General features: G+C 34.6%; 1 protein-coding gene across 2 annotated transcripts in view; it reads left to right on the top strand.

Moving 5' to 3' along the window:
* The window catches only part of LARS1 (leucyl-tRNA synthetase 1), a 132,996-nt gene extending 112,772 nt beyond the window's left edge, over positions 1–20,224 (top strand). For both annotated transcript variants that reach the window (XM_077137316.1, XM_077137315.1), the window contains 7 exons: positions 674–814; positions 1,056–1,166; positions 3,678–3,788; positions 12,778–12,882; positions 14,194–14,289; positions 15,695–15,827; positions 19,830–20,224. In XM_077137316.1, the coding sequence (XP_076993431.1) occupies positions 674–814; positions 1,056–1,166; positions 3,678–3,788; positions 12,778–12,882; positions 14,194–14,289; positions 15,695–15,827; positions 19,830–20,035 (903 nt within the window). In that variant the 3' untranslated portion in view covers positions 20,036–20,224. The remainder of the gene's footprint in view (positions 1–673; positions 815–1,055; positions 1,167–3,677; positions 3,789–12,777; positions 12,883–14,193; positions 14,290–15,694; positions 15,828–19,829) is intronic.
* Positions 20,225–25,098: the final 4,874 nt, after the last annotated feature.

The raw sequence follows: 25,098 nt of genomic DNA, 5'->3' as shown, positions 1-25,098 counted from the left end.
AACTGGTTGTTAAAAAGATTAAAATGTAGAGGAATATATAAATAATTGTCATGAGCTGCTTATAAACAAAGATAAAAGTGTATATTTACATAAATATTATTTTTTGTAAAACTTCTGGTATATATAAAGCTATTTATTCAAGGATATTATATTGACATTCTACTGTGAAGATAAATTCGGTTCAGTTATCTTTCCAAGGCTTATAGATATACTGACTGGTTTGAATTACTCCTTTTCAACCGTATTAGCCAGGTTCTTTTGTACTTTTTCAGTGTATGAACAATACAAAAAATGTTCTCATGATGTATATACCAAATAACCATACTTTCATTACTGTATGTATTAATAGGATCAAACCTGAGAGTATGCATTATTTATATAATGATTAAATTTAGGCAGATTAGCATTACATAATTTTCTTTGAAAGTGAGCATATGTGTGTGGGTATTAATATGCTTGTACAAATGGATGCCAATTAAGAATGTGGAGTCAGACTTCACAGCTTGAATTCTAGGGAACATTAGATCAGGGACTGTGGTAGTGTGTTGATGTGTAGTCGGGTTTGAACTTTGAGCACACAATTACAGATGGTACTCTTGGTATGAAACTGTAATCAAGAATCACAAAATAGTTGTGTTGTCTAATCTCACTGAATTTATTTATTTTTTTAAAGCCTCACTCAATTATGAATGCGTCATGGCCTGTGGCAGGTCCAGTGGATGAAGCCTTGATACGTTCCTCACAGTATCTCATGGAAGTAGCACATGACCTTAGATTACGACTCAAGAACTATTTGATGCCAGCTAAAGGAAAGGTGAAGTTTTTTTCTTTTTTAAGTCATTCCTTAAAAGTTATAGGTCAAATAACATTTGAATAGTCATAAAAATTAAGACCACTTTCATTAAAATGTATATTGCCATCGTCACTGCTAATGCAGTTCTGCTGCATGTGTATCTTTTAATGTTTAAGGTAGTAGTGGTATATATTGGGAAAAGGTTCTATTCATGTTTGCTTTACATGAAAGTGATTAATGTTCCTTTTCTTCTATCCTGTAGAAGACTGATAAGCAGCCACCACAGAAGCCTTCTCATTGCACCATTTATGTGGCAAAGAACTATCCACCTTGGCAGCATACCACTTTATCAGTTCTACGCAACCACTTTGAGGTGATGCTCTTAATAGACTTTTCTCCCCATCGCTGTGTTCTATCACCCATGGTTATTTATTTGTTTTTAGGATGTTGATTTTGGCTGGGGAAAGAAAGACAGTCAACTTTATTTAATTTTCTCTAGACAGAAAGCTTCTTTTGTTATTCTTGGTGGCTCTTAAACTTATGCTGATTTTTAAAAAATCATTTCTGAAACTTGCATACAAAAATAAACTGGATATAGTTGTATGTAATTAAAAGATGTGGGGCTTTTAAGTATATGTGGTTAAAATTGTGAAACTAAAGGACTTAGTTTAGTTTGCCTTTTGAATTTGTTGTGACTTGAATACCATGATTCATGAAATCTTAACTTTTTGGGGTTTGAAAAAATTGAAGCTTATTTGTTGAGTACATTGAAAGAAAATTTTGTTCAGTTGGATAATTACCTATAGAAATGGAGAGCTCAGAGATGTTTTTGGCTTTGTCAGCTCAGTAGCTATTGAATATGATAGTTCTATTAAAAAAGAAACTCAATATTTATATAGTTTTAGGTTTTCTTCCTTTCCACATTCAAAATGTGGAAATAAAGTATACTGTGGAATTTTGACTTTTTTAAAACCCGGGTTATTAGGCTAACACAGACCATTAAAGTCCACTTAAGAAAGAGAGAGAGACAACATGGAGATGATGGCCAAAATGTAAAGTGATGACATAAAGGAAGAATCCTTAGCTTTGATATTACAGACTATTGTTGGATTTTTGCCTCAGTATTTTTCATAGTTCACAGGATTCTTTAAGAAAACTCAGTAAACTGCTTATACATTTATTAAATTTGATGGAAAGAAAAGAATGAGTATTTTTGTATTTCTTATGAACATTTTTATGGAGAATTACCTTCTCCTCTGATTGTGTTTCATAGAAATGGCAGGAAGCCTTTAGAATCTGCTTGTAGGTTTTGAATTATGGTAAGTAAAAGAGTAAAATCTACTTTGGTGGGCCGAAAAATGAAACTGTGTCTCATTGTTTTCCTATTCATACCAGCATTTCCAAGGAAGCAGTGGAAGAACCAAATATAGTATGTAATGTCCCAGGTGTTAAGAAATGCATCACCTCAGTTCTTTTAGAACTTATATTCTTGCTTAGTATTCATTGTTTAGATAGTATATAGTTTCAAAACAAAATTATCTTTTGGTATTATTTGAAGGGATTAGCTTCCTTTTAAATTTTTATTTGTTTTCATCCAAATGAAGTAAAAAAAAATGTTAAAAAAATATGTTAGCTTATTATCAAGAAGAGTTTTCTCGTGTAGAATATGGTACCTTTTTGTGCCATAAGGATAAAGGAATGTTTTCCACCCTCTTCCTTTTCTTCCATATGTATTTGAAAACAGCACATTGACAAGTGGAAAAAATATTTTCCCCATGCATTTAATAAAGGTTGGACTTAAAAGTAGCTAGATTGTTTGAAATCTTACTGTATGTTACTTTTCATTTAGATTCATTCCTAAATCTTGGCCTTGATGATATGCTTTTATAATAAGGAGAAAATAAGTAACCCAAAACTTTGAAATGGCCACTTGCTTTATTTCTCACTCTATTGAAGAGAACAATTGATATTTGCAGGAATGTATAAAATGTAACCAATACATTTGGAGCTGTATGCATATTAGTGATACATGATACAGGCATTTTTTTCCACCAATTTTATTGTGGTAAAATATATATTACATAAAATTAGTCATTTTAACCATTTTTAAGCATACGATTCAGTGACATTAATTGCATTAGCAATGTTGAGCAGCTGTAACCATTATCCAAAATAACTAATTAATAATATTAATTTTATTAATAATATTATTATTTCCAAAACATTTTCCATCACTCCAAATAGAAAGTCTGTATCCTTTATGCTATACCTACCTTCCTTCCCCCAGTACTTTATAACCCCTAATCTACATTCTGTCTTTATCAGTTTTAGGCATTTATTTTCCAGTAGTAGAAATGATACTTTTTTTTAAGAAATGATACTATTTTTAACAGATTACTAACTAGGGATTTTCCCTCTATATTTGTGCTAAGTTTATGAGAAAGAATGTTCAGAAGTAGACATTATGTTAGTCTTGCATGATAACTGTAATTTTTTCATTTGAATGTGATTAAGAAAATGCTTTCATAAGTTTGAACACAGGCAGGATCATCATAAGATGACTTCAGTTGCTTACCAGGTAAGATAAGGTTGCAACCCTGGAGGGGCCGTTATTGTAAGGAAAAACTAAGCACAGTGTACCTATTTTTCTTCTTTGCATTAAAACACCTTTTCTCCTTGATTTTAGAATGAATAGAAGACTTCCTCCTAACTCTTCATTCAACTTTCACTTCATTGTGTTGCTAGGGGCTGCACGCTTTTGTTCTCTGACATACTGTGAGAGGCCATCATTCTACATCCAGCAGATTTCCTACAGACACACCTACTATCCTGCATTATCTTAAAGATATTTATTTTCCATATCTCCCTTCTACCCCCTTTTTAGGCTAACAGTGGAAAATTGCCTGATAATAAAGTCATTGCTAGTGAACTAGGTAGTTTGCCAGAATTGAAGAAATACATGAAGAAAGTGATGCCATTTGTTGCCATGATTAAGGTAAGATGTGGGTATTTGTGTAGCTGTGAGCACATGAGTGTGTAGATACTAATGGTAGAATGAAGGGAGAAAACTTTGGTCATAGTCTTCTCCCACAAAACATTTACTCTAATAGCACTTTTCAATCAGTGGATGTGAGAAACAAGCTGTTAGAATTTCGGTTTACCTTTGAAATTGTGGAGAATGTGAAAATATGTAATGTGGAAGAAAAAGTGGTTTAGAATTCTTTGTTAAATGATTCCCCTTCCTATTCTACCGTCCATTCTTTTCAATTTGGAGAGGAAACATACATTCTTTTTTTTTTTACATGGGTAGGCACTGGGAATCAAACCCAGGTCTCTGGCATGGCAGGCGAGAATTCTGCCACTGAGCCACCATGGCCAAACCGTAAATATTCTTTTGGCTTATGTCAACATATTCTATTGGATCCTATTACTGGAACCAAGATTCTACATATATATAAATAGAGAGAGAGATTTAGTTTAACAGGTAAAGCTAAACAGTGACCCTATTGATATTTCGGGCTGGATAATTCTTGTGGTAGGGAGCTGTCTTGTGCATTGTAGGATGTTTAGCAGCATCCCTGGCCTCTACCGATTAGATGCCCATAGAATCCTCCTTTTACTCAACCCCATTGTGACAACCAGAAATATCTTTAGACATTGCAAAATGTCTCAGGGGCAAAATCATCCCTTCACTGAAAATCACTGGGTTAGAATCTTAGTCTTTTCATATATATATTTAACTGATTTTTGGTATTTCTTTTTTTTAATCCATTTTTAAACAATTTTATTTGCATATCATATAATCCAACTTAAGTAAATAGACATGTCTTCATCACCATAATCTCTGTGAAGACATTTCCTTTTCTTCCATATAGAACCATACACCTCCCTCATGCCCCCTGCTTCTTGACATTTAGTTTTGGTATTATGCCTTTGTTAAATTCACTGGAAGCATATTACAATGTTATTGCCGACTATAGATCCTAGCTTGCATTGACTATCTTTTCCTCCGTTTTCAGCCCCTTGCAATGTTGACATTAATTTGTTCTCTCTCATGCAAAAACGTTTTTATGTTTGTACTTTATTCACCATCATTGTCTACTTTAGGCATTCCTAAGTTATGCTGTCTCAGTCTTTAACCTCTGTCTTTCCTTCTGGTTTCATACGTGCCCCCAGCCCTTCTCCTTCAACCATTCTCACATTCAGCTTCGTTTGGTGAACTTGTATTATTGTGCTACCATCAGGTAGTATTGTGCTATCCATTTTTGAATTTTTACAATCAGTCCTGTTTGTATTCCTTTAGCATCAAATACCCAATCTTTACCTTCTTTGTATCTACCAATAACCTGCGTTCTTAACTTTAACTTTCAAAGTTCACTCATTAATATTAGTTTATATTACTGAGACCATACAGTATTTGTCCCTTTGTTTTTGGCTAATTTCAGTCAGATAATGTCCTCAGGGTTCATCCACATTGTTACATGCTTCATGACTTTATTCTGTCTTATAGCTGCATAGTATTCCATTCTATGTATATACACCACAGCTTGTTTAGCCACTCGTTTGTTGATGAACATTTGGGCTGTCCATCTCTTGACAATCATGTATAAAGCTGCAGTAAACATCGGTATGCAAATGTCTGTTTGTGTCCTTGCCTTCAGTTCCTCTGAATATGTATCTAGTAATGGGTTTGCTGGATCATATGGCAATTCCCTACTTAGCTTCCTGAGGAACCACCAAACTATCTTCCAGAGCAGTTGTACCATGTTACATTCCCTCCAGCAGTGGATAAGTGTGTCTTTCTCCACATCCTCTCCAGCACTTGTCATTTTCTGTTTTTTTTTTTTTTTTTTTTTTTGATAATGGCCATTCTAGTGGGTATGAGACAATATCTTATAGTTTCTTTTTCTTTTTTGGGTGCATGGTCTGGGAATCGAACCCAGGTCTCCCGCATGGAAGGCGAGCATTCTTCCTCTATTCATTGTGGTTTTGATTTGCATTTCCCTAATAGCTTAGTGAAGTTGAGCATCTTTTCATGTGCCTTTTAGCCATTTGTAGTTCCTCTTCTGAAAAGTGTCTGTTCACGTCCTTTGCCCATTTTTTAATTGGGTTGTTTGATTTTTGTTGTTGAGTTGAAGAATATCTTTATATATTCTGGATACTAGACCCTTATCTGATAAGTGGTTTCCAAATATTGTCTGCCATTGTGTAAGCTGCCTTTTTACTTTCCTGACAAACTTCTTTGATGCACTAAAGTGTTTAATTTTGAGGAGATACTATTTATCTATTTCTTTTTTCAAGGCTCATTCTTTGGGTGTAACATCTAGGAAACCACTTCCTATTACAAGGTTTATAAGATATTTCTCTACATTTTCTTCTAAAGTTTTATGGTCTTAACTCTAATGTTTAGGTCTTGGATTGCTTTTGAGTTAATTTTTGTATAAGTATGAGATACGGATCCTCTTTCATTCTTTTGCATTTGGATATCCAGTTCCCCAAACATCATTTATTGAAGAGGCTGCTCTGGCCCAGGTGGGTTGGCCTGACCGCCTTATTAATTTTTGTATAAGGTGTGAGATATGGATCCTTTCCCATTATTTTGCATATGGCTATCCAGTTCTCACAGCACCATTATTGAAGAGGCTGCTCTGTCCCCAGGTGGGTTGGCTTGACTGCCTTATCAGAGATCAGTCATCCATAGAGGAGAGGGTCTATTTCTGAACACTATTCAGTTCCATTGGTTAGTATATCTTTATACCAGTACTATGTTGTTTTGACACTGTAACTTCATAATATGCTTTAAAGTCAGGTAGTGTGAAACCTCCCACTTCATTTTTCTTTCTCACGATTCTTTTAGCTATTTGGGGCACCCTGCCCTTCCAGATGAATTTGCTTAGTGGTTTTTCTGTTTCTGCAAAGTAAATTGGCATTTTAATTGGTATTGCATTGAATCTATAAATCAATTTGGGTAGAATTGTTTTAGTCTTCTAATATTTAAGCCTTTTAATTCATGAATGTGGTGTGCCCCTCCATTTATTTAGGTCTCCCATGATTTCTTTAAGGGATTTCTTGTAATTTTCTGTGTACAAGTCTTTTGTATCCTCAGTTAAATTTATTCCTAAATATGTTATTCTTTTGATTGCTGTTGCGAATGAAAGTTTTTTCTTGATTTCCTTCTCAGGTTGCTCATCACTTGTGTATAAAAACACTACTGATTTGTGGGTGTTGATCTTGTACCCTGCCACTCTGCTGTACTCATTCATTAGGTTTAGTAGCTTTGCTGTAGATTTTTTGGAATTTTCAATGTATAGTATCATGTCATCTGTAAACAGTGAAAGTTTTATGTCTTCCTTTCCAATTTGGATGCCTTTTATTTCTTTTTCTTGCCTAATTGCTCTGGCTAGAACTTCCAGCACAATGTTGAATAACAATGGTGACAGTGAGCATCCTTTTCTTATTCCTCATTTTAGGGGGAAAGCTTTCAGTCTTTCCCCATTGAGGAGGCTGTTACTTGTGGGTTTTTCATATATTCCTTTTATCATGTTGAGGAAGTTCCCTTCTATTCCTATGCTTTGAAGTGTTTTCATCAAGAAAGGATGTTGAATTTTGTCAAATGCCTTTTCTGCATCAATTGAGATGATCTTGTGATTTTTCCGCTTTGACTTATTGATATGGTGTATTACATTTATTGATTTTCTTGTGTTAAACCAGCCTTGCATACCTGGAATAAATCCCACTTGGTCATGGTATATAATTCTTTTGAAGTGCTGCTGGATTCAGTTTGCAAGTATTTTCTTGAGGATTTTTGCATCTATATTCATTAAAGAGATTGGTCTGTAATTTTCTTTTCTTTTGTACTTTTGTCTGTTTTTGGTATTAGGATCATAGTGTTGGTTTCGTAGAATGAATTTGATAGTTTTCCCTCCTCTTCAATTTTTTTAAGACTTTGAGCAGGATTGGTACTAATTCTTTCTTGAATGCTTGGTAGAATTCACATGTGAAGCCCTCTGGTCCTGGATTTTTCTTTTTTGGGGAGGTTCTTGATGACTGATTCAATCTCTTTACTTGTGATTGATTTGTTGAGGTCATCTGTTTCTTCTTGGGAGTCAGTGTTTATTGTTCATGCCTTTCTAGAAAGTTGTCCGTTTCATCTATGTTGTCTGGTTTATTAGCATATCATTGCCGATAGGATCCTCTCATTATCTCCTTTATTTCTGCAGGGTCAATGGTAATGTCCCTTCTTCTATTTCTGATTTTATTTATTTGCATCTTCTCTCTTTTTTTTGTCAGCCTAGCTAAGGGTCCATTGATTTTCTCAAAGAACCAACTTCTGGTTTTGTTGACTTTCTCTATTGTTTTCATATTCTCAATTTTATTTCTCCTCTGATATTTGTAATTTCATTTTGTTTGCTTTGAGGTTAGTTTGCTGTTCTTTCTCTAGTTTTTCCAAGTGAGCAGGTAATTCCTCGATTTTTGCTCTTTCTTCTTTTTTAATATAGGCACTTAAGGCAGTAAATCTCCCTCTCAGCACTGCCTTTGCTGCATCCCATGAATTTTGATATGTTGTGTTTTCATTTTCATTTGCCTCAAGATATTTACTGATTTCTCTTGTAATTTCTTCCTTGACCCACTGGTTGTTTTAAGAGTGTGTTGTTTAGCCTCCATAGGTTTGTTGATTTTCTGGCCCTCTGCCTGTTACTGATTGCCAACTTCATTCCATTATGATTCAAGAAAGTGTTTTGCATAATTTCAGTCTTTTTAAATTTATTGAGATTTGCTTTGTGACCCAGCATATAGTCTATCTTTGAGAATGATTCATGAGCACTTGGGAAAAAGGAGTTTCCTGCTGTTGTGGGGTATAATGCTCTGTAGATGTCTGTTAAGTCTAGTTCATTTATTGTATTATTCAAAATATCTCTTTCCTTATTGATCCTCTGTCTAGATGTTCTATCCGTTGATGAGACTGGAGAATTGAATTCTCGAACTGTTTTGGTAGAGATGTCTACTTCTCCTTTCAGTGTTGTCAGTGTTTTTATCATGTATTTGGAGCAGTCTGGCTTGGTAAATAAATATATATTATTGTTATGTCTTCTTACTGAATTCTTCCTTTTATTAATATAAAGTGCCCTTCTTTGTCTCTCTCTCTCTCTTTTTTTTTTTTTGCATGGGCAGGCACTGCTTCTTTGTCTCTTTTAATTGTTTTACATTTGAAGTCTACTTTACCAGATATTTGTATAGCTACCCCTGCTATTTTCTGGTTGTTGTGTGAATGAAATATTTTTTCTGACCTTTCACTTTCAACCTATTTTTGTCTTGGGTCTCAAGTGAGTCTCCTGTAGACAGCATATAGTTGAGTCCTGTTTTTTAATCCATTCTGCCAGTCTTTGTCTTTTGATTGGGAAGTTTAATCCATTCGTATTCAATGTTATTACTGTAAAGGCAGTACTTTCGTCTACCATTTTGTCTTTTGAATTTTATGTCATATTTAAATTTTTTTCTTTGTTTTATCTTTACTAATAGTCTTCATTTCTGCACTCTACTTCCAGACTTCTCTTTCCTGCCTTTTCCTATCTGCCTGTAGTGTCCCCTTTAGTATTTCTTGTAGAGCAGTCTTTTAGTCACAAATTCACTCAATGATTGTTTGTCTGAAAATATTTTAATCTTCCCCTCCTTTGTATTTATTTTTTGTTTTGTTTTGTTTTCTCTCCCTCATTTTTTTGGGGGTGGGTACATGGTCCAGGAATCGAACCCAGGTCTCCTGTGTGAAAGGCGGGCCTTCTAACCATTGAACTACCCGTGCACCCTCTCCCTCATTTTTGAAGGACAGTTCTGCTGGGTATTGAATTATTGGTTGGCAGTTTTTCTCTTCCAGGATCTTAAATGTATCATACCACTGCCTTCTCACCTCAATGGTTTCTCCTGAGAAATCTACACATAGTCTTGTTGAGCTTCCCTTATGTGATGGATTGCTTTTCTTTTGCTGTTTTCGAAATTCTCTTTGTCTTTGACATTTGACAGTCTGATTAGTAAGTGTCTTGGAGTATATCTTTTTGGATCTATTCTGTTTAGGGTACACTGCGCTTCTTAGATCTGTAAATTTGTCTTTCATAAGAGATGGGAATTTCAGTGATTATTTCCTCCATTATTCTTTCTCCTCCTTTTCCCTTCTCTTTTCCTTTTGAGACACCCACAGCACATATATTCTTGTGCTTCATGTTGTCATTCAGTTGCTTGTGACTTTGCTCATATTTTTCCATTTATTTCCCTATATTTTCTTTTGTATGTCAGTTTTCAATTGTCTAGTTCTCTAGTTCGCTAATCCTTTCTTCCTTTTCAAATCTATTATTGTAGGTTTCCATTGCTTTTTTCATCTCTTCTATTGTGCCTTTCATTCCCATAAGTTCTGCAATTTGCTTTTTCAGACTTTCGACTTCTTACTTTATATTCGCCCAATGTCTTCTTTATATCCTTCCTCAACTTGTTGATATGACATTTGATGAGATTTTGCAGGTCTGTTCGAACATCCTGACCTAGTTGCTTCAACTCCTGCATTTCATTTGAAGTGTTGGTTTGTTCTTTTGACTGGGGCCATCCCTTCAATTTTCCTAGTATGACTCATTATTTTTTGTTGGTGTCTAGGCATTTGATTTTCTTGATTAGTTTATTCGGAAGATTTGCTTCCACTCTTTACCTAGACTTCTCTTGCTGGATGGTTTTGTGCTCTATCTGTTCTTTGATGTTCAGTTCAGCTTATTCTATATCTGTAGCATAGATTCTGTTTAGCTGATCAGCGTTTTTCAGTTCTTGTTTCCTGTTTCTATATGGACCCTTAGCCTTTTTTTTTTGAGAAGTGTCTCCTCAGATATTATTGACCCCAGTCAGTTTTTTCCAGACCAGACAGGCCCGTGTCTCAGGAGGAGAGAGTAGACAGCATCAGTTTCCCTTGAAGGTGAGACCCAGTAGGTTGTTAGACTTTCCTATGAAGCCACTAGACTCTGTACTTTTCCTATCCTGCCCAGCATGTGGCACTTGGCTGTCTGCAGCTTCCCACCAGCTTAAAGTGATGTGGTACTTTTAATTTCACCAGACTTTTCCCTGCCAGGGGCGTGATTGAGACAGAAGACTTTCACCTGACTAGTTACTTTTGTCTCTCAGACATCTCTTAGTTCTGCTCTAGCCTGGGGCAGTGCTGGAGCCTGATTTTTTAGTTTTATCCAATGAGCTGTTAAGTAAAAAATAAAAAGCAAAAAAGCCTTTTCAGAGCTAGACCTCCGCCCTCACATTTGCCAGTCGAAAGCTTGAGTTGGTAAGTGGGTCTGTGTATCTATAGGCTCTATGTACCTCCTTTTCTTGGGGTCCAGCCCTTTTCCAATATTTTGTGCTCTCTGACTCAGAAAGCATCTGATTTTTGTTTTTTTGGTTTTTTCGTCAGCCGCACTCTGTCTCTGCAGGGGCAAAAATGCCTAGTTCCTTAATGTTTATTCCAAATTTATCTGTGCTAGGGCCTGTTTTCAGTAGTCAGAATTTTTAAACTAATTCCCCAATTGGAGCATGGTTGAGCTAAGCCCTTGCTACTAATTTCCCCTTGGGGAACCAGCCTGCCGTGCCCGTGGGAGTGGGGCATTGGCCTCCACAGCATGGGGACATAGATTCTGTGTGGGATCTCAGCCATTCCTCTGGTCCAGACTGGTGTAAGCTGTGTGTCCAGTCACTAATGTTCCCCCAGCAGTTGTTCTGTACTATTCCTGGCTATTTACTAGCTGCTCTGGAGGATGAAGTAAATTCCACACCTCACTATGCCACCATCTTGCTCCACCCTCAGAAATGATTTTGAATCCTGGGTTGACCTACACCATCAAGTTAAAATATGTCTGCTGGGATGCTCATATTTCACTGTGTCCCACTCAGCTAGTGCCATTGATCAAAATGCCAGATCATTGTCAACATGTAGATTCAACAAAATATCCCCATTTGTGGTTACAAAGGCAATTGATTTTGATTAATATATTTTAAGAGAATCCAGTGAAACTGATTTGAAAAGTATATATGTACATATATTAGACTCAAGAGCTGGACTCTTCATTTAAATTTGAAGAATGAGTGTCAGACTGTGTACCAATCTTTTTTCAGTAACATTAGAATATTGATGATTTGCCAGTTAAGTTAATGATTTTATAAAGTTTGAAAGTGATTAATAAATTTGGGAAAAAGAAAATGGTTTCTAGTACTTTTTCATGAGAAAAGAAACAGAACTTGCATGGTAAACTAAAACAATGAATGCAAGGTTTAATGATGAGTTTCTTTCATGCAAGTGTATCATGTTCTGGGCAGTTAGCTGTATCTGTACATATGAATCTCTGACGTTACATCCTGAGTGGCAAATATTTTATTACATGATCAAGAAAGTTAAAAATAAGAAATAGTTTTTTATATACCATAAAATTATCTGAATGCCCAGATTTTATGACTTTATCTAATAAACTATGCAGAAATATCTACTGGAGTTTTTTGCTTCATTATTAATTCAGAATTCTCTGAAATAACTTTATAAAGGTGGTATCTCAGAGAATATTGTTATATTGTGTGTCTATATGAAAGCATATATATATTTGTTGTTATTTCCTAAAGAGATATTTTCACATTTTTTTTTATTTGTCAAAGTAAAAATTTGGGGTTTGTATATTGTCAGTTTAAATAAACAATGGTAAAACCATAATATTTTATAAATCTGTAAACGTTGTGCTTTCTAGTCTTTTTAGTGATGCACTAATCTTATCATACTTTAAATGATAATTATGATGAGCTAGTAATTTCATTAACAAGCAAACATTGATAAGAGAGACCATGAATTCAAGGCCTTTCCTTTAACTGTTCAACTTTGGAGATTTTATCAATTGAGAAAGAATGATTGTTTCAGAGGAAATATATTCTTTTCCACATATTCTTAATGTGATTTTGTTTTTCAAAACCATTTTGGCTATTAGGAAAATCTGGAGAAGATGGGGCCCCATGTTCTGGATTTGCAGTTGGAATTTGATGAACAGGCAGTGCTTATGGAAAATATAGTCTATCTAACCAATTCCCTTGAGGTAAGAAGGGCAAGAAGTTATGATAATTAGTCAATTATAGTCAGCCATAATCCAGCTCCTTTGTTGTAGAATACATCTTTTAATAAACATCATCTTCTATTTTTAGTACCTTGCCAAAAATGTAAGCCAAATATACTTTCAGATAGAAAAAGAATGGGGTGGATATAGAAATTGCAGAGAGAAATATGATCTGTTCATTTATCAGTTATCCTGTACCTAAAAGACTAACTTTGTATTCCTAGATTTTCCCTAAAAATTATCCTAACAAAAGTGAGGATAGTCCTTCTATTCAAATGTTTTTAAAGTCCCTCAAATATGGGATACTCTGAATTACTTTATTTTTCCCCTTTGGACCTCAGATTCAGAGAATTGGGCTAATATTCATGGTATACTATCATTGGTCCATGTCTTTTAGAAAATTTTATTCCCAGTATTATGAATCCACTTCTCAGTACTAGAACTGGAACATTAGATCTGTTTCACAGTATTGGAACAGTATCAGTTGCTTCACATATCTGTGAGTTTTTCCCCATCCCATTCCATCTACCTGCCCTAGTCACAACTTCATACATAAGATTCTAAAAATGTTACCTTCGACATCTTAGGCAGTAGGAAAGGTCATTTGCTCTACAAAACTGTGTTAGAAAACCCAAAAAGTGGTTCTAGTGATAATGAAAGCGCTAAATTTAAAAATGTAGGTTTAGAGTTTGAATGAAATTGTTTCATGAAAATTGAGAATAGAAGAGTGTTATTTTTAACTTAGCACTTTATGTAATGTGATTTTTAAATGTTGAAAAAGAAATTAATAAATTAAATATTATTAGACTTCTGTTTTATATATATCTCTAAATGTTCATATATATTCTCATAAGTCACTGAGAAAATTGGGACACCCCTTATATTAGAATCATTTTATTTTCAGTCATATGCAATAATGCTGAATCAGATAAAGCAGACTTTTAAACTAAAAAAGTGATCGTTATATTTTTAAGTGCTGCATTTCTTCCATTTGATTAGTGGAAGTTTTTATGCAGACTTTCATTTTCTTTTATACTGCAGATAGATGCCAGGTTTCATTATAGGAAATGGTAAACATATCTATATAAATGATGATACTGTGAAATGGATCTAAGATAAGTGTTTAATTGATTACAGATTTCATTTAAGGTTTATATGAAAATAATGAAATTGCACAGTGCATTTCATGTTAAATGGAAAACCTAGTTTTGCTCTTTGGTGAAACGAGGTGATGATTAATTTCAGTCATATTAAGTGAAACTAATGACTTCTGTTTTTTTCCCCACCATTTAGCTAGAGCACATAGAAGTCAAGTTTGCATCTGAAGCAGAAGATAAAGTCAGGGAAGACTGCTGTCCTGGGAAGCCAGTTAATGTTTTTAGAACAGAAGTAGGTTGAAGAAATCTCCCTGATTCATCGCATTCTTGAATTAGAAGAGACCTTAGAGGTCATTACATTTAAATCCATTGTTTTAAAGATTGAAGGAAGTGAAGTCCAGAGAAGTTAAGTGATTGGTTTACCCTGGGTCACATATTTAAAAAAATTGAGCTAGACTTGAAGTCTCCTATTATGGATGGCATCAGATGTTATTTGAGAGTTTAAAAAATGAAACAGTGATTTTTAAAAAATGTTTTTATTGAAGAAAAATCAGTGGAAATTGAAATGTAAGACTTTTAAATAGTAAAAACTTCAGATGAGTCTTGGTTTGATTCAAGACTTTTTAGTTTCTGTTATATACCAGATTGATGTATCATCTTAGATCATCCTGGAAGTGCTTTCTTTTTCTTTTCTTTTTCAGGGGGGGGCTATTATTGGTAAATAGAAATGGGATTTGAAGTTGTTGGATTTTTTATTCATTTATTGTCAGAGAACAAGCTCAGAATAGCAGTGTTTGGCAAAGTCTAGTAGACTGCAATTGTGAGTGTTCATAAAATGTCCTACTTTTCTTACTAAGCAGAGGACTTGGATATAGTCTGATCTTTTAATAATATTTAATTGAAAAACCAGCAAACAGAGAAATCCTGTTTTGAAAGAATGAAGACTCATGGAGACATCATCCTGAATTTATCTTGTTGTGAATGGATGTTCTTATTCCCTAATCAAATACTTATTAAGGTTTGGTGGTTTTTTAAAAGTGCAATCATTTGGGCCATGGAGATTGACATATGAAATAATGTTCCCCACACAAATTTATTTATTTCAAGACACTTTCCTGTTTTCCACTAAGCTGTGTATGTTAAGTCACAAGACACAGTTGACTTTTCCCACTTAAATAGCTAGCAAAGTCCTTGACTATATAGCTTCTGTAAAGTAAGTAGTATGTTACAGCCCTAGGTTTAATCCTAGCCCTGTTACTTATTAGCTGTGTGATCTTTGGTAAATTTCTTAATTTTTCTGGTTTTCAGCTTCTCATCTGTGAAAAGGGGTCCAAAAGAACTCTCTGTCAGGATGTAGAAATGATGTCTATAAAATGCTTCATACAATTCCTGGTACATAGTAGAAATTCAGTAAATAAATGAATAGTTGTAGAAGAGAAATAGTAATTATTATATACGGTCAGTATCGGTTATGGAATTGTAGTCATTTTTACCTATGCATTTGGTGGTAAGCATGAGCTTAAAAATCTTTTCTTCCATATTCTAGTATTTCTTAGTCATTTTAGAATTCTAGAATTAGAAAGACAAATGGAATTTGTCTTTCATTGGACATTAAAAATGTAGCACAGATTCCCCCTCCCTCGATACTATTCAAGTTTAATTTCCTGTAGCAATCATTTTCTGTTTTTTTCTCCTAGCCTGGTGTGTCAGTTTCCCTAGTAAACCCCCAGCCATCCAATGGCCACTTCTCAACCAAAATTGAAATCAGACAAGGAGATAACCGTGATTCCATAATCAGACGTTTAATGAAAATGGACCGAGAAATCAAAGGTAAATCGTTTCCCTGAAATGCTCATGATGAATTCTAAGCAAAGGGGAGAAAGAAAAATGACTGGCTTGCTTAGGGACAGCTGTGTAATATTGTAGAAAGAGTATTGGGCTCAGAATTAGGAAACTTGTATTCTTTTGGGGACTCTGACTAGGTAGGTAGCTTGGTAACTTTGGCATGTCACGTAAGCTGTAAACTGATTTTTTTTTAAGCAAAATGAGAACATTGGATTACATAGTTTTCAAGGCTCCACCTAGCTCTGAAATTGTAATGAGCATTTTCTGTCTTTTGGATGTCTTCAGAATTAAGGAACATAGCCATAATATTTCAAACAAACCTGCCCAGCTAGGTCTATTCCTGGAGAAGAAAGAGAAACAATAAAACTTATTGAGTGTCTGCCATGTATTAGTCATTTAATCCTTTACAACTCTCTGATGTAGAGATTTTATTCATCCACATTCTTACAGATGATGAAATGGAGGCTCATAAAGGCTAAGTAGCTTGCACCATCCAGCTAGTAAATCCTGGAGCTGTAATTCAAACTCATGTCTATTTTACACCAACGCTCACATTCTTTATTCTAAACAATGTGCCTCCAAGTAAAATATGGATATACTCTTAACATCTTTTTTTTTAAATAATCTTAATTTCTAGATCTAAGTCTAGATCGTCTATAATTAGATTTAATATAATAATTTGTGGCTGCTTTTTTGTCACCACTCAGCTAGGTCATAGGTTGATCAGGGTGTGAAGAAAGTTAGTATGTCTCTGAATTATTTTTCTTCCGAATTATGAAGACAAATTAATTTTGAGAGTCTTTATTTTTCATTGTCTCTTTTTTTGGATGGGGCAATCAACATTTAATTCGGCCACATTTCATTAGTACAGAAGTTTTCTAAAAAGATTTACAAATTCCAGACTGTGACCTAATTTATAGAATGATATTCAATGTAACAATATTCCATTAATAAGAATTGAAATAGTCCTTTGGAATTCCTTCTGTCTGCATTTTTTGTTCTCTTGAAGTCATTTGTCCACCTATTTATTCCTTCTGTGGACACTTTGGGGACTGTCCTATGTAGGTATATTAGAGACAACTGTGTATATAGAGACTCCCATGTATGTACTTGGGACTGTGTGGAGTCCACAGAACTTGGTTCATTAGGAGGCTGCATCGGTGAAGGCATAGGGGAATAAGCTAATGAAGCATGTAATCATAATTTAAGGAGAAACTTCTGAGTACAATAAGAAAGCTACATATAAATGCATAGCACAGAGGAAAGTGAGATTATTTCCAGCTGTAGTGATCAGTGATGAATATGTAGAGAAAGAATTGTTTGGATGGGGCCTTGACAATTATATATGTACGTAAGCATGTTGGGATAGGGCATATTGTGAGGAGGACATGGCATTACATATTACATTTTAGTGTTAAGGTTTTTCTAGTTTGTAGATATTAATCATGTTCCCATCAGTAAAACAGGTGCTATATAATGATGGTATTGCTGTTAGAATTTACAGGCCACAAGAAGCATTACTTGAAAATTTGGAAATATGCATATATAGGAAGCCAGTTTGTGACTTGCCGTTTACATACTTTATATTGCAAACAAGCTTCAGTAATGAGAAGATTTTGTAACAGTAAGAATTCTTAGCCATGAAGAGCAATAAGATGGCTTTTAAAAAAAAATGTTTGCGTGGCCCACTACATAGAAGTATTGTGAGCTTGTGGCGCATGAAAGAATCATTCATGAATTGAAAGTTGTGTTATATAATGTTAAGCCTGCCTTCCGTATTTAATCGTACTCAGCCCTGACTAGGTTCTTTAGAATTATATTCACATGTATTTTTTTATATCTTTGGCATTTCTTACCAAGCCTCTGGTGTAATTCTTATCTCCTTTGTCTTACTAGCTGTGAATAATAGTTTCATAAAGTACTTTAAGTTTGGTGCTAGTAACTGCTATGAATTTTAGAAAATAGAAATGTTAATGAGGATTTGAGATTGATGTGCTTTAACTGTCTATAGAAGAGATCTAACCTTAAGACTTTTCCAAAAATTCTTGGGATGCTTTGATGTCTAAGGGGGCTTGAGTATACTGAGAATACGAGTTGGGAAAGGAATTAAATTCAATAGCACAGTTATGTCTCTCTGCTGCAGCAGCTAGCAAGTTGTCCAATTAGTGCCAATTGTTTTAAGAGTGATCATGATTTAGGTCTAGGAGGAACTGGACTAAAACCGTCATTGCACTCCACAAAGGCTACTGAGCAACTATTTGATGCTCAGTATGACTTGGAGGGGAAAGGCACCATTTCACATCATCAATCCCTGGGGACTTTCAATCACTCTCATCTTTTCTCTAAGAGCCTTAAATCTTGTGTAGTTGCAGACTTAAATTTCAACATTTTCAGCGATAAGAGAGGTCTGGGATAAGACAAGATAGTAAAATCACTACAAACCCCCAAGAATTTATTGGTGGTAATGAACTACATAGCAAAACATCAAAGCAAATGTTTCATCACTTAGAAGCTTGATTATTAAGGTTTCTTTGAAGTAAGTTTCATTCAGAATTGCTTGGAATGGTGACGGAGGTCTGTTTCAGAGAGAGAAAGGCAGAGGTCAATCTGCAGTAAAAGACCTTGTACATAAAATCTGCTGGGCAGGACTTGTCACTGCTTCCATAAAATATTTGGTATAGCTGATGTACGAGTTGAATTGCAATAGATGTGAAGAAGAATTGTATTCTTCCCCCAAAGTAAAATCATGGCTATCATTAAAGCAACATCTGCTTCTTTCCTATTTTAATTGTCAGGGCTTGTGTTATATTTGGGAATACAGCATATAGTCTCTACAGAGGCTCTCCAGAGACTTTCAGGCAGGGTTTGCCTTGGTGGTAGTTGCTGGTAATTGCTTTCTAAGTCCCAAGATCCCTACTCTATACTTGCAGTCTTTTGGTCTTTATTTCCCAAAGAGAATAAGATGCTGCCCGCTATATTAATGTGTCCTTTTATGGCTTGTGCTAAGTTTTATACTCTCATGGCAACGTGAGAAAGAGTCGTTCTCAGATCACCCAGTGGTCTTTCTTAGAAAGGGGTGGGATTATTTCAGAAAATATTTTATATTTTTGTGGATCGCTTTAAACTATAGCCTTGCTACACTTTAGAATGAGATTTAAACCCACAAGCAGCATTTGTAGTCATTTATGAGTTTTTTCCACCAAATAAAATAAAACCATTTGATGTTGGGAGTCTTAGAATTGCTGAAATAAATAAATTTCTTCAGGGCTCAGTTGCTGACAGGATCGATAGATCATAAATTTGTTCAAGGGACACGGGCTTACTTTGCTAGGAGCCATCTTATCAGCTTGTACAAGAGCAGCTCAGGAAAATCTCAAGCAGGATAGAATTAGAGTTTATCCAAAAGCTCAGTTCTATATGCTCTTTTCCTTTTCACTCTCTCACTTCACTCCTTGTCTCTCGTCAACTTAATACAAACATTTTCATCTTTTAAGCAAAAAAAGAACTGTTAATACTGTTTGTTAGAATAGTAATTCTGCCTCCCAAATTATCTTCCAAGAAAAGCTACGACTCTTGCAGATTTAATGTATTCCAAAATGTAAGACAGGAAAGAATAATAAGTTTTAGATTTTTTTGATTTTTAGAAAAATGGTTAATTGAAGCATATAAAAACTGATTTGAGAGCTCATGTACCGTAATGCTCAAAAATATGCTCTATCCTTCCTCTGTTTTGATTCATGATTCCAGGAGATGTCATTATTATGCAGAATCTCTGATAATCTTTGATCTGGGTAAAGGCTGACAGGTAATGAAGATTTGTTAGATTTTAGCTTTGCTAAATAATTGGGTCCTATTTAATAATCTTGTGAAAATATTTTTGTTTAGATATAACAACCAAAATGTTCAAAATGTGTTATCAGATTCAGTCATGTGTTTGAGTCAGTGACTGCAATTAAGTGCTCATACTGATAATGTCTTTTGCTGTAGACCTTTCCAAAGTGAAACTGATGAGATATGATGATCCACTGTTGGGACCTCGGCGAGTCCCTATCCTGGGAAAAGAATACACTGAAAAGACCCCCATTTCTGAGCATGCTGTTTTCCACGTGGACCTCATAAACAAGAAAATTCATCTCACTGAAAATGGGCTACAGGCAGATATTGGCGATACAATTATCTACTTGGTTCATTAAATTTATGTAATCCAGAGGTTTGCCCTGAATTCTGGAGATATGTTGCTCTGATTATGATGACAGAATGGCTATGAGAACCTCAGACTGGACCTAAATAGATTTCATTTCTTACTGTCAAATTATGCCTGTAATCATAATTATACTCAAGTCATCTTTGATTTTTGGACTTAATAAAAAATTTTTTCTTTCTTTGGGGCCTCTAAGGGAAATGGTTTATTTCATACTGTATTTTTTTTTTTTTAACAAATTTTGGTATTTTCCAGACACTTTCAGATTAGCATGAAAGTGTACTTTATGCTATTTATTCAGGCTAAGGATTATTAACAGACTTTTCTTTTTGCAGTTTTTATTGAGATATATTCACACACCATACAATCCATCCAAAATACATAATCAGTGGTTTACAGTATCATCACACAGTTGTGCATTCATCACAATTGATTTTACAACATTTTTATTACTCAAAATGAAATGAAAACATAAAGCAAAGCTATCCCAACCCCCTTATTCCCCTTGCCCATCAGTGACCCTTAGCATTTATGTGGTACAATTGTTAATCTTGATGAAAGAATATTAAATTATTACTGTTAACTATAGCCCATAATTTGCAATAGGTGCATTTCCCCCATATACCACTCTATCATTAACTCTTTGTAATAGTGACGTACAATTTGTTCAAGTTCATGAAAGAGCATTTTTATATTCGTACTGTTAATCACAGTTTCATCCACCTCAGAGGTCACTTTATTATGCAGTCCATATTTTATCCTCTAGCTTTCCTTCTAGTAACATACATGACTCCAGACCTCCCCTTTCAGCCACAATCAAACATACAATTCATTGAGAGTTTTCCTATTTCTCCACATCCTCTCAACACTTGTAGTTGCCTATTTGTTTAATAGTGCCCATACTAGTAAGTGTGAAATGATACCTCATTGTGAGTTTTTGGTTTTTGGTTGGGTTTTTTTTTTTTTTTTTTTTTATTATAGAAACTTCCTTCATTGTCTGTTTGGATACACATTAGCATTGTAAGGGTTCAGGGTGAAAGACATCCTGCAGTGTAACAGATAAACCATATGGGAAAGAGAAATTTGGAATTAAAAGCTAGTCCAACTAAGTTGTACTTAGACTCACATTATAACAGAACATTCATGTCATGAACCGCCACTGTTCAACATGTACACTCATTAGTTCTGATTTGCATTTCCCTGATAGCTAGTGAAGATGAGCATTTTTTTCATGTGCTAAAAGTCTTTTATATTTCTTCTGTGGAAAAATGTGTAGTCATATCTTTCGTCCATTTTTAATTGAGTTGTTTTTCTATTGTTGAGTTGTAAGATTTCTTTATATATTCTGGATATCGAATGCTTATCATATATGGTTTCCAAATATTTTATCCCATTGAATCAGCTGCCTTTTCACCATTTTGACAAAGTTCTTTGAAGCATAGAAGTTTTTATGCTTCTATGAAAGCATGAAGGGAGGTTCCATTTATTTTTTCTTCTGTTGCTCGTGCCTTCAGTATAAGGTCTAAGGAACTATTACCTATCACTAGATCTTGAGGATGTTTCTTTGATTTTCTACTAGGAGTTTTATGGTACTAGCTATTATATTTGGGTCTTTGATCCGTTTTGTGTTAATTTTCGTATAGGGTGTGAAATAGGGATCTTCTTTCATTCTTATGCATATGGATATCCAGTTCCCCTAGCACCATTTATTGAAGACTGTTCAGTCCAGTTGAATGGACTTGGGAGCCCAGCCAAAATCAGTTGACCAAAATAAATAAATAAATAATGGTGGGGGTGGGGTAGGACTAAAGGATTAAAAAAAAAATTGGATAGATTGAAATACAAGTGGTCAATGAAAGGGAGGAGTAAGGGATATGGGATGTATGAGGTTTTTTCCTTTTTGTTTTTCTGGAGTGATGCAAATGTTCTAAAAATGATCAGGGTGATTAATACACAACTATGTGGTGATATTGTGAGCCATTGCTTGTAGACTATGTTTGGACTGTGTGTGTGTGAAAATTTCTCAATAAAAACATTTTTAAAAAACAATTGACTGTTGATCTGAGGGTCTACCTCTGAATTCTTAATTTGATTCCATTTTGATCAATATGTTTATCTTCAGATGCTTTTCATGCTTTTGTTTGTTTATTTGTTTGGCATGGGCAGGCTCTGGGAATCAAACCTGGGTCTTGGGCATGGCAGGGGAAAATTCTGCCACTGAGCCATTGCGCCGCCCCATTCCATGCTATTTTGATTGCCGTAGCTTTATAATATGCTTTAAAGTCAGGAGGTGTGAGTCCCCCAACTCCATTCTTCTTTTTCAAGATGTTTTTGGCTATTTGAGGCCCCTTACCCTTCCAAATAAATTTCATTAGCTTTTCCATTTCTGCAAAGTAGGCCGCAGGAATTTTGATTGAGGTTGCATTGAATCTATAGATCAACTTGGCTAGAACTGACATCTTAACAGCATTCAACTCTCCAATCCATGAACACAGAATATTCTTCCATTTATTTAGGTATTCTTTGATTTCTGTTAGCAATATTTTGTAGTTTTCTGAATACAGAAAACATCTTTGGTTAAGTTTATTCCTAGATTTTTTATTCTTTTCATTGCTATTGTAAATGAATTTTTTTTTCTTGATTTCCTTCTCGGTTAACTCATTACTAGAGTATGGCAACAGTGCTGATTTTTGCATGTTGATCTTGTATCCCACCACTTAACCAAACTTGTTTATTAGTTCTAGTAGCTTTGTTGTAGATTTTTTTCAGGACTTTCTAAATACAGGATCATGTTTTCTGCAAATTAGTGAAAGTTTTACTTCTTTCCAATTACATGCCTCTTATTTCTTTTTCTTGCCTAATTGCTCTAACTAGAACTTTGCACAATGCTGAATAGCAGTAGTGAAGGTGGGCATGCTTGTCTTGTTCCTGACTTTAGAAGAAAAGCTTTCAGTCTCTCACCATTGAGTATGACTTGGGTGTGGGTTTTTTGTTTTTAACTTTTTATTCTAGTAACAAATATACAACCTAAAATTTCCACTTTTAACCACAATCAAGTATATAATTCAGTGTGGTTAATTATGTTCACAACATTGCACTGTCACCATCATCTGTTACCAAAACTTTTCCATCAACCCAGATAGAAACTTTGTACAATTTAAGCATAAACTCCCAATTCCATACCCACATCTATATTCTGGTTTTTGTCTCTGAATTTGCTTATTCTAATTGTTTCAAATCGGTGAGATCATATAGTATTTGTACTTTGGGGTCTGACTTATTTCATTCAACATGATGTCTTCAAAGTTCATCCATGTCATATGTATCAGAACTTCATTCCTTATTATGGCTGAGTAATATTCCATTTTTTTAATCCTTGCATCAGTAGATGGAAACTTGGAATTCTCCCATCTTTTGGTAATTGGGAATAAAATTGCTATAAATATCAGTGTGCAATATTTGAGTCCCTGCTTTCAATTCTTTGGGGTATGTACTTAGAAGTTGAGTTGCTGAATCATATATAATTCCATACTTAATTTTCTGAGGGACTGTCAAGCTATTTTCCACAGTAGCTGCACCATTTTACATTGCCACCAACAATGAAGGAGTGCTCCTGTTTCTCACATCCTCTCCAAAACAGTGTTTTTCATTTTCAAGAGTAGTCATTCTCTTAAATGGATGTGAAATGGTATCTCATTGTGGTTTTACTTTCATTTCCCTACTAGCTAATGATGTTGAGCATCTTGTACACTTTTGTGCCATTTGTTATATCTTGTTTTGAGAAATGTCTATTCAGGTCTTTTGCCCATTTTAAAATGGGGTTTTGTCTTTGTGTTGAGTTGTAGGGTTTCTTTATATATTCTGGATACTGAACCCTTATTGGATACATGGTTTCCAGATATTTTTTCCCATTGAGTAGTTTGTCTTTTTACTTTGATACACAGAAGTTTTCAATTTTGATGAAATCTCATTTAGCTGTTTATTTCTTTTGTCACTTGTACTTTGTGTGTAAAGTCTAGGAAACCATTGCCTAACAAAAAGATTGTGAAGATGCTTTCTTATGTTTTCTAATAGAAGTTTGAGAACTCTGGTTCTTACATTTAGATCTTTTATCCATTTCTTGTATATGGTGTGAGGTAGGTGTCCCACTTTTATATGGACATCCAATTTTCCCAGTACCGTTTGTTGAAGTAACTGTTCTTTCCCAACTGAGTGGAATTGCCACCCTTGTCAAAAATAGTTTGCAATAAATGTGAGAGCTGATTTCTGAGCTTTAAATCCTATCATTATATATATCTGTCCTTTTGCCAGTACCATGCTGTTTTGATGACTGTGGCTTTCTAATAAGTTTTTCATTTTCTTTTTTTTTAATATCACAGTGAGATGTTTTATTCCCATGTAAGAATCCTGCAATATATATTTTTTAGCAAGATACCCCTTTTGGACAGTTTGGGGAAATATCCATATCCCGCACCTCATGCCTCTCACAAATTTACACACATCAAAGCAAAACTGAGGGGTCATAAGGAGTTTTAAACCCAGGCAAACAGTCAATGTCCTTGATATCAGTAGGTTTAGTCATAAATAACATTTCCATGATAGGCAATGTGAACAACATTGGGTTTATTAATGATGGTTGAAATAAAGAAGAAGGTGACACTCTAAGCAACTGAAGGTGACACTCTAAGCAACTGCTGGGATCTGCATGAGATAAATGCATAGCACCATGAAAATGGTATATGATTTCTCTTCAGTATTCCTAGCATTCTAAGTTTTTGTTGTTTTTTTTTTTAAACCAAGAATAGGTGCTGGATTTGTCAAATGCCTTTACTGCATCAATTGAGATGTGTTTTTTTTTCCTTCGTTGTCTTAATGCAGTGTATTACTTTAATTGATTTCCTTAGATTGAACCAGCCTTGCATACAAGAGATAAATCTCACTTGGTCATGGTGTATTCTTTTTTTAATATGCTGTTTGATTCATTTTGATAATATTTTTGAGGATTTTTACATGTATATCCATAAAAATATTAGTCTGTAGTTTTCTTTTATTGGT

This window comes from Tamandua tetradactyla, chromosome 20 (genome assembly GCF_023851605.1).
Source record: "Tamandua tetradactyla isolate mTamTet1 chromosome 20, mTamTet1.pri, whole genome shotgun sequence".
Classification (NCBI taxonomy): domain Eukaryota; kingdom Metazoa; phylum Chordata; class Mammalia; order Pilosa; family Myrmecophagidae; genus Tamandua; species Tamandua tetradactyla.
This window is presented reverse-complemented; position numbering and strand designations above follow the sequence as displayed.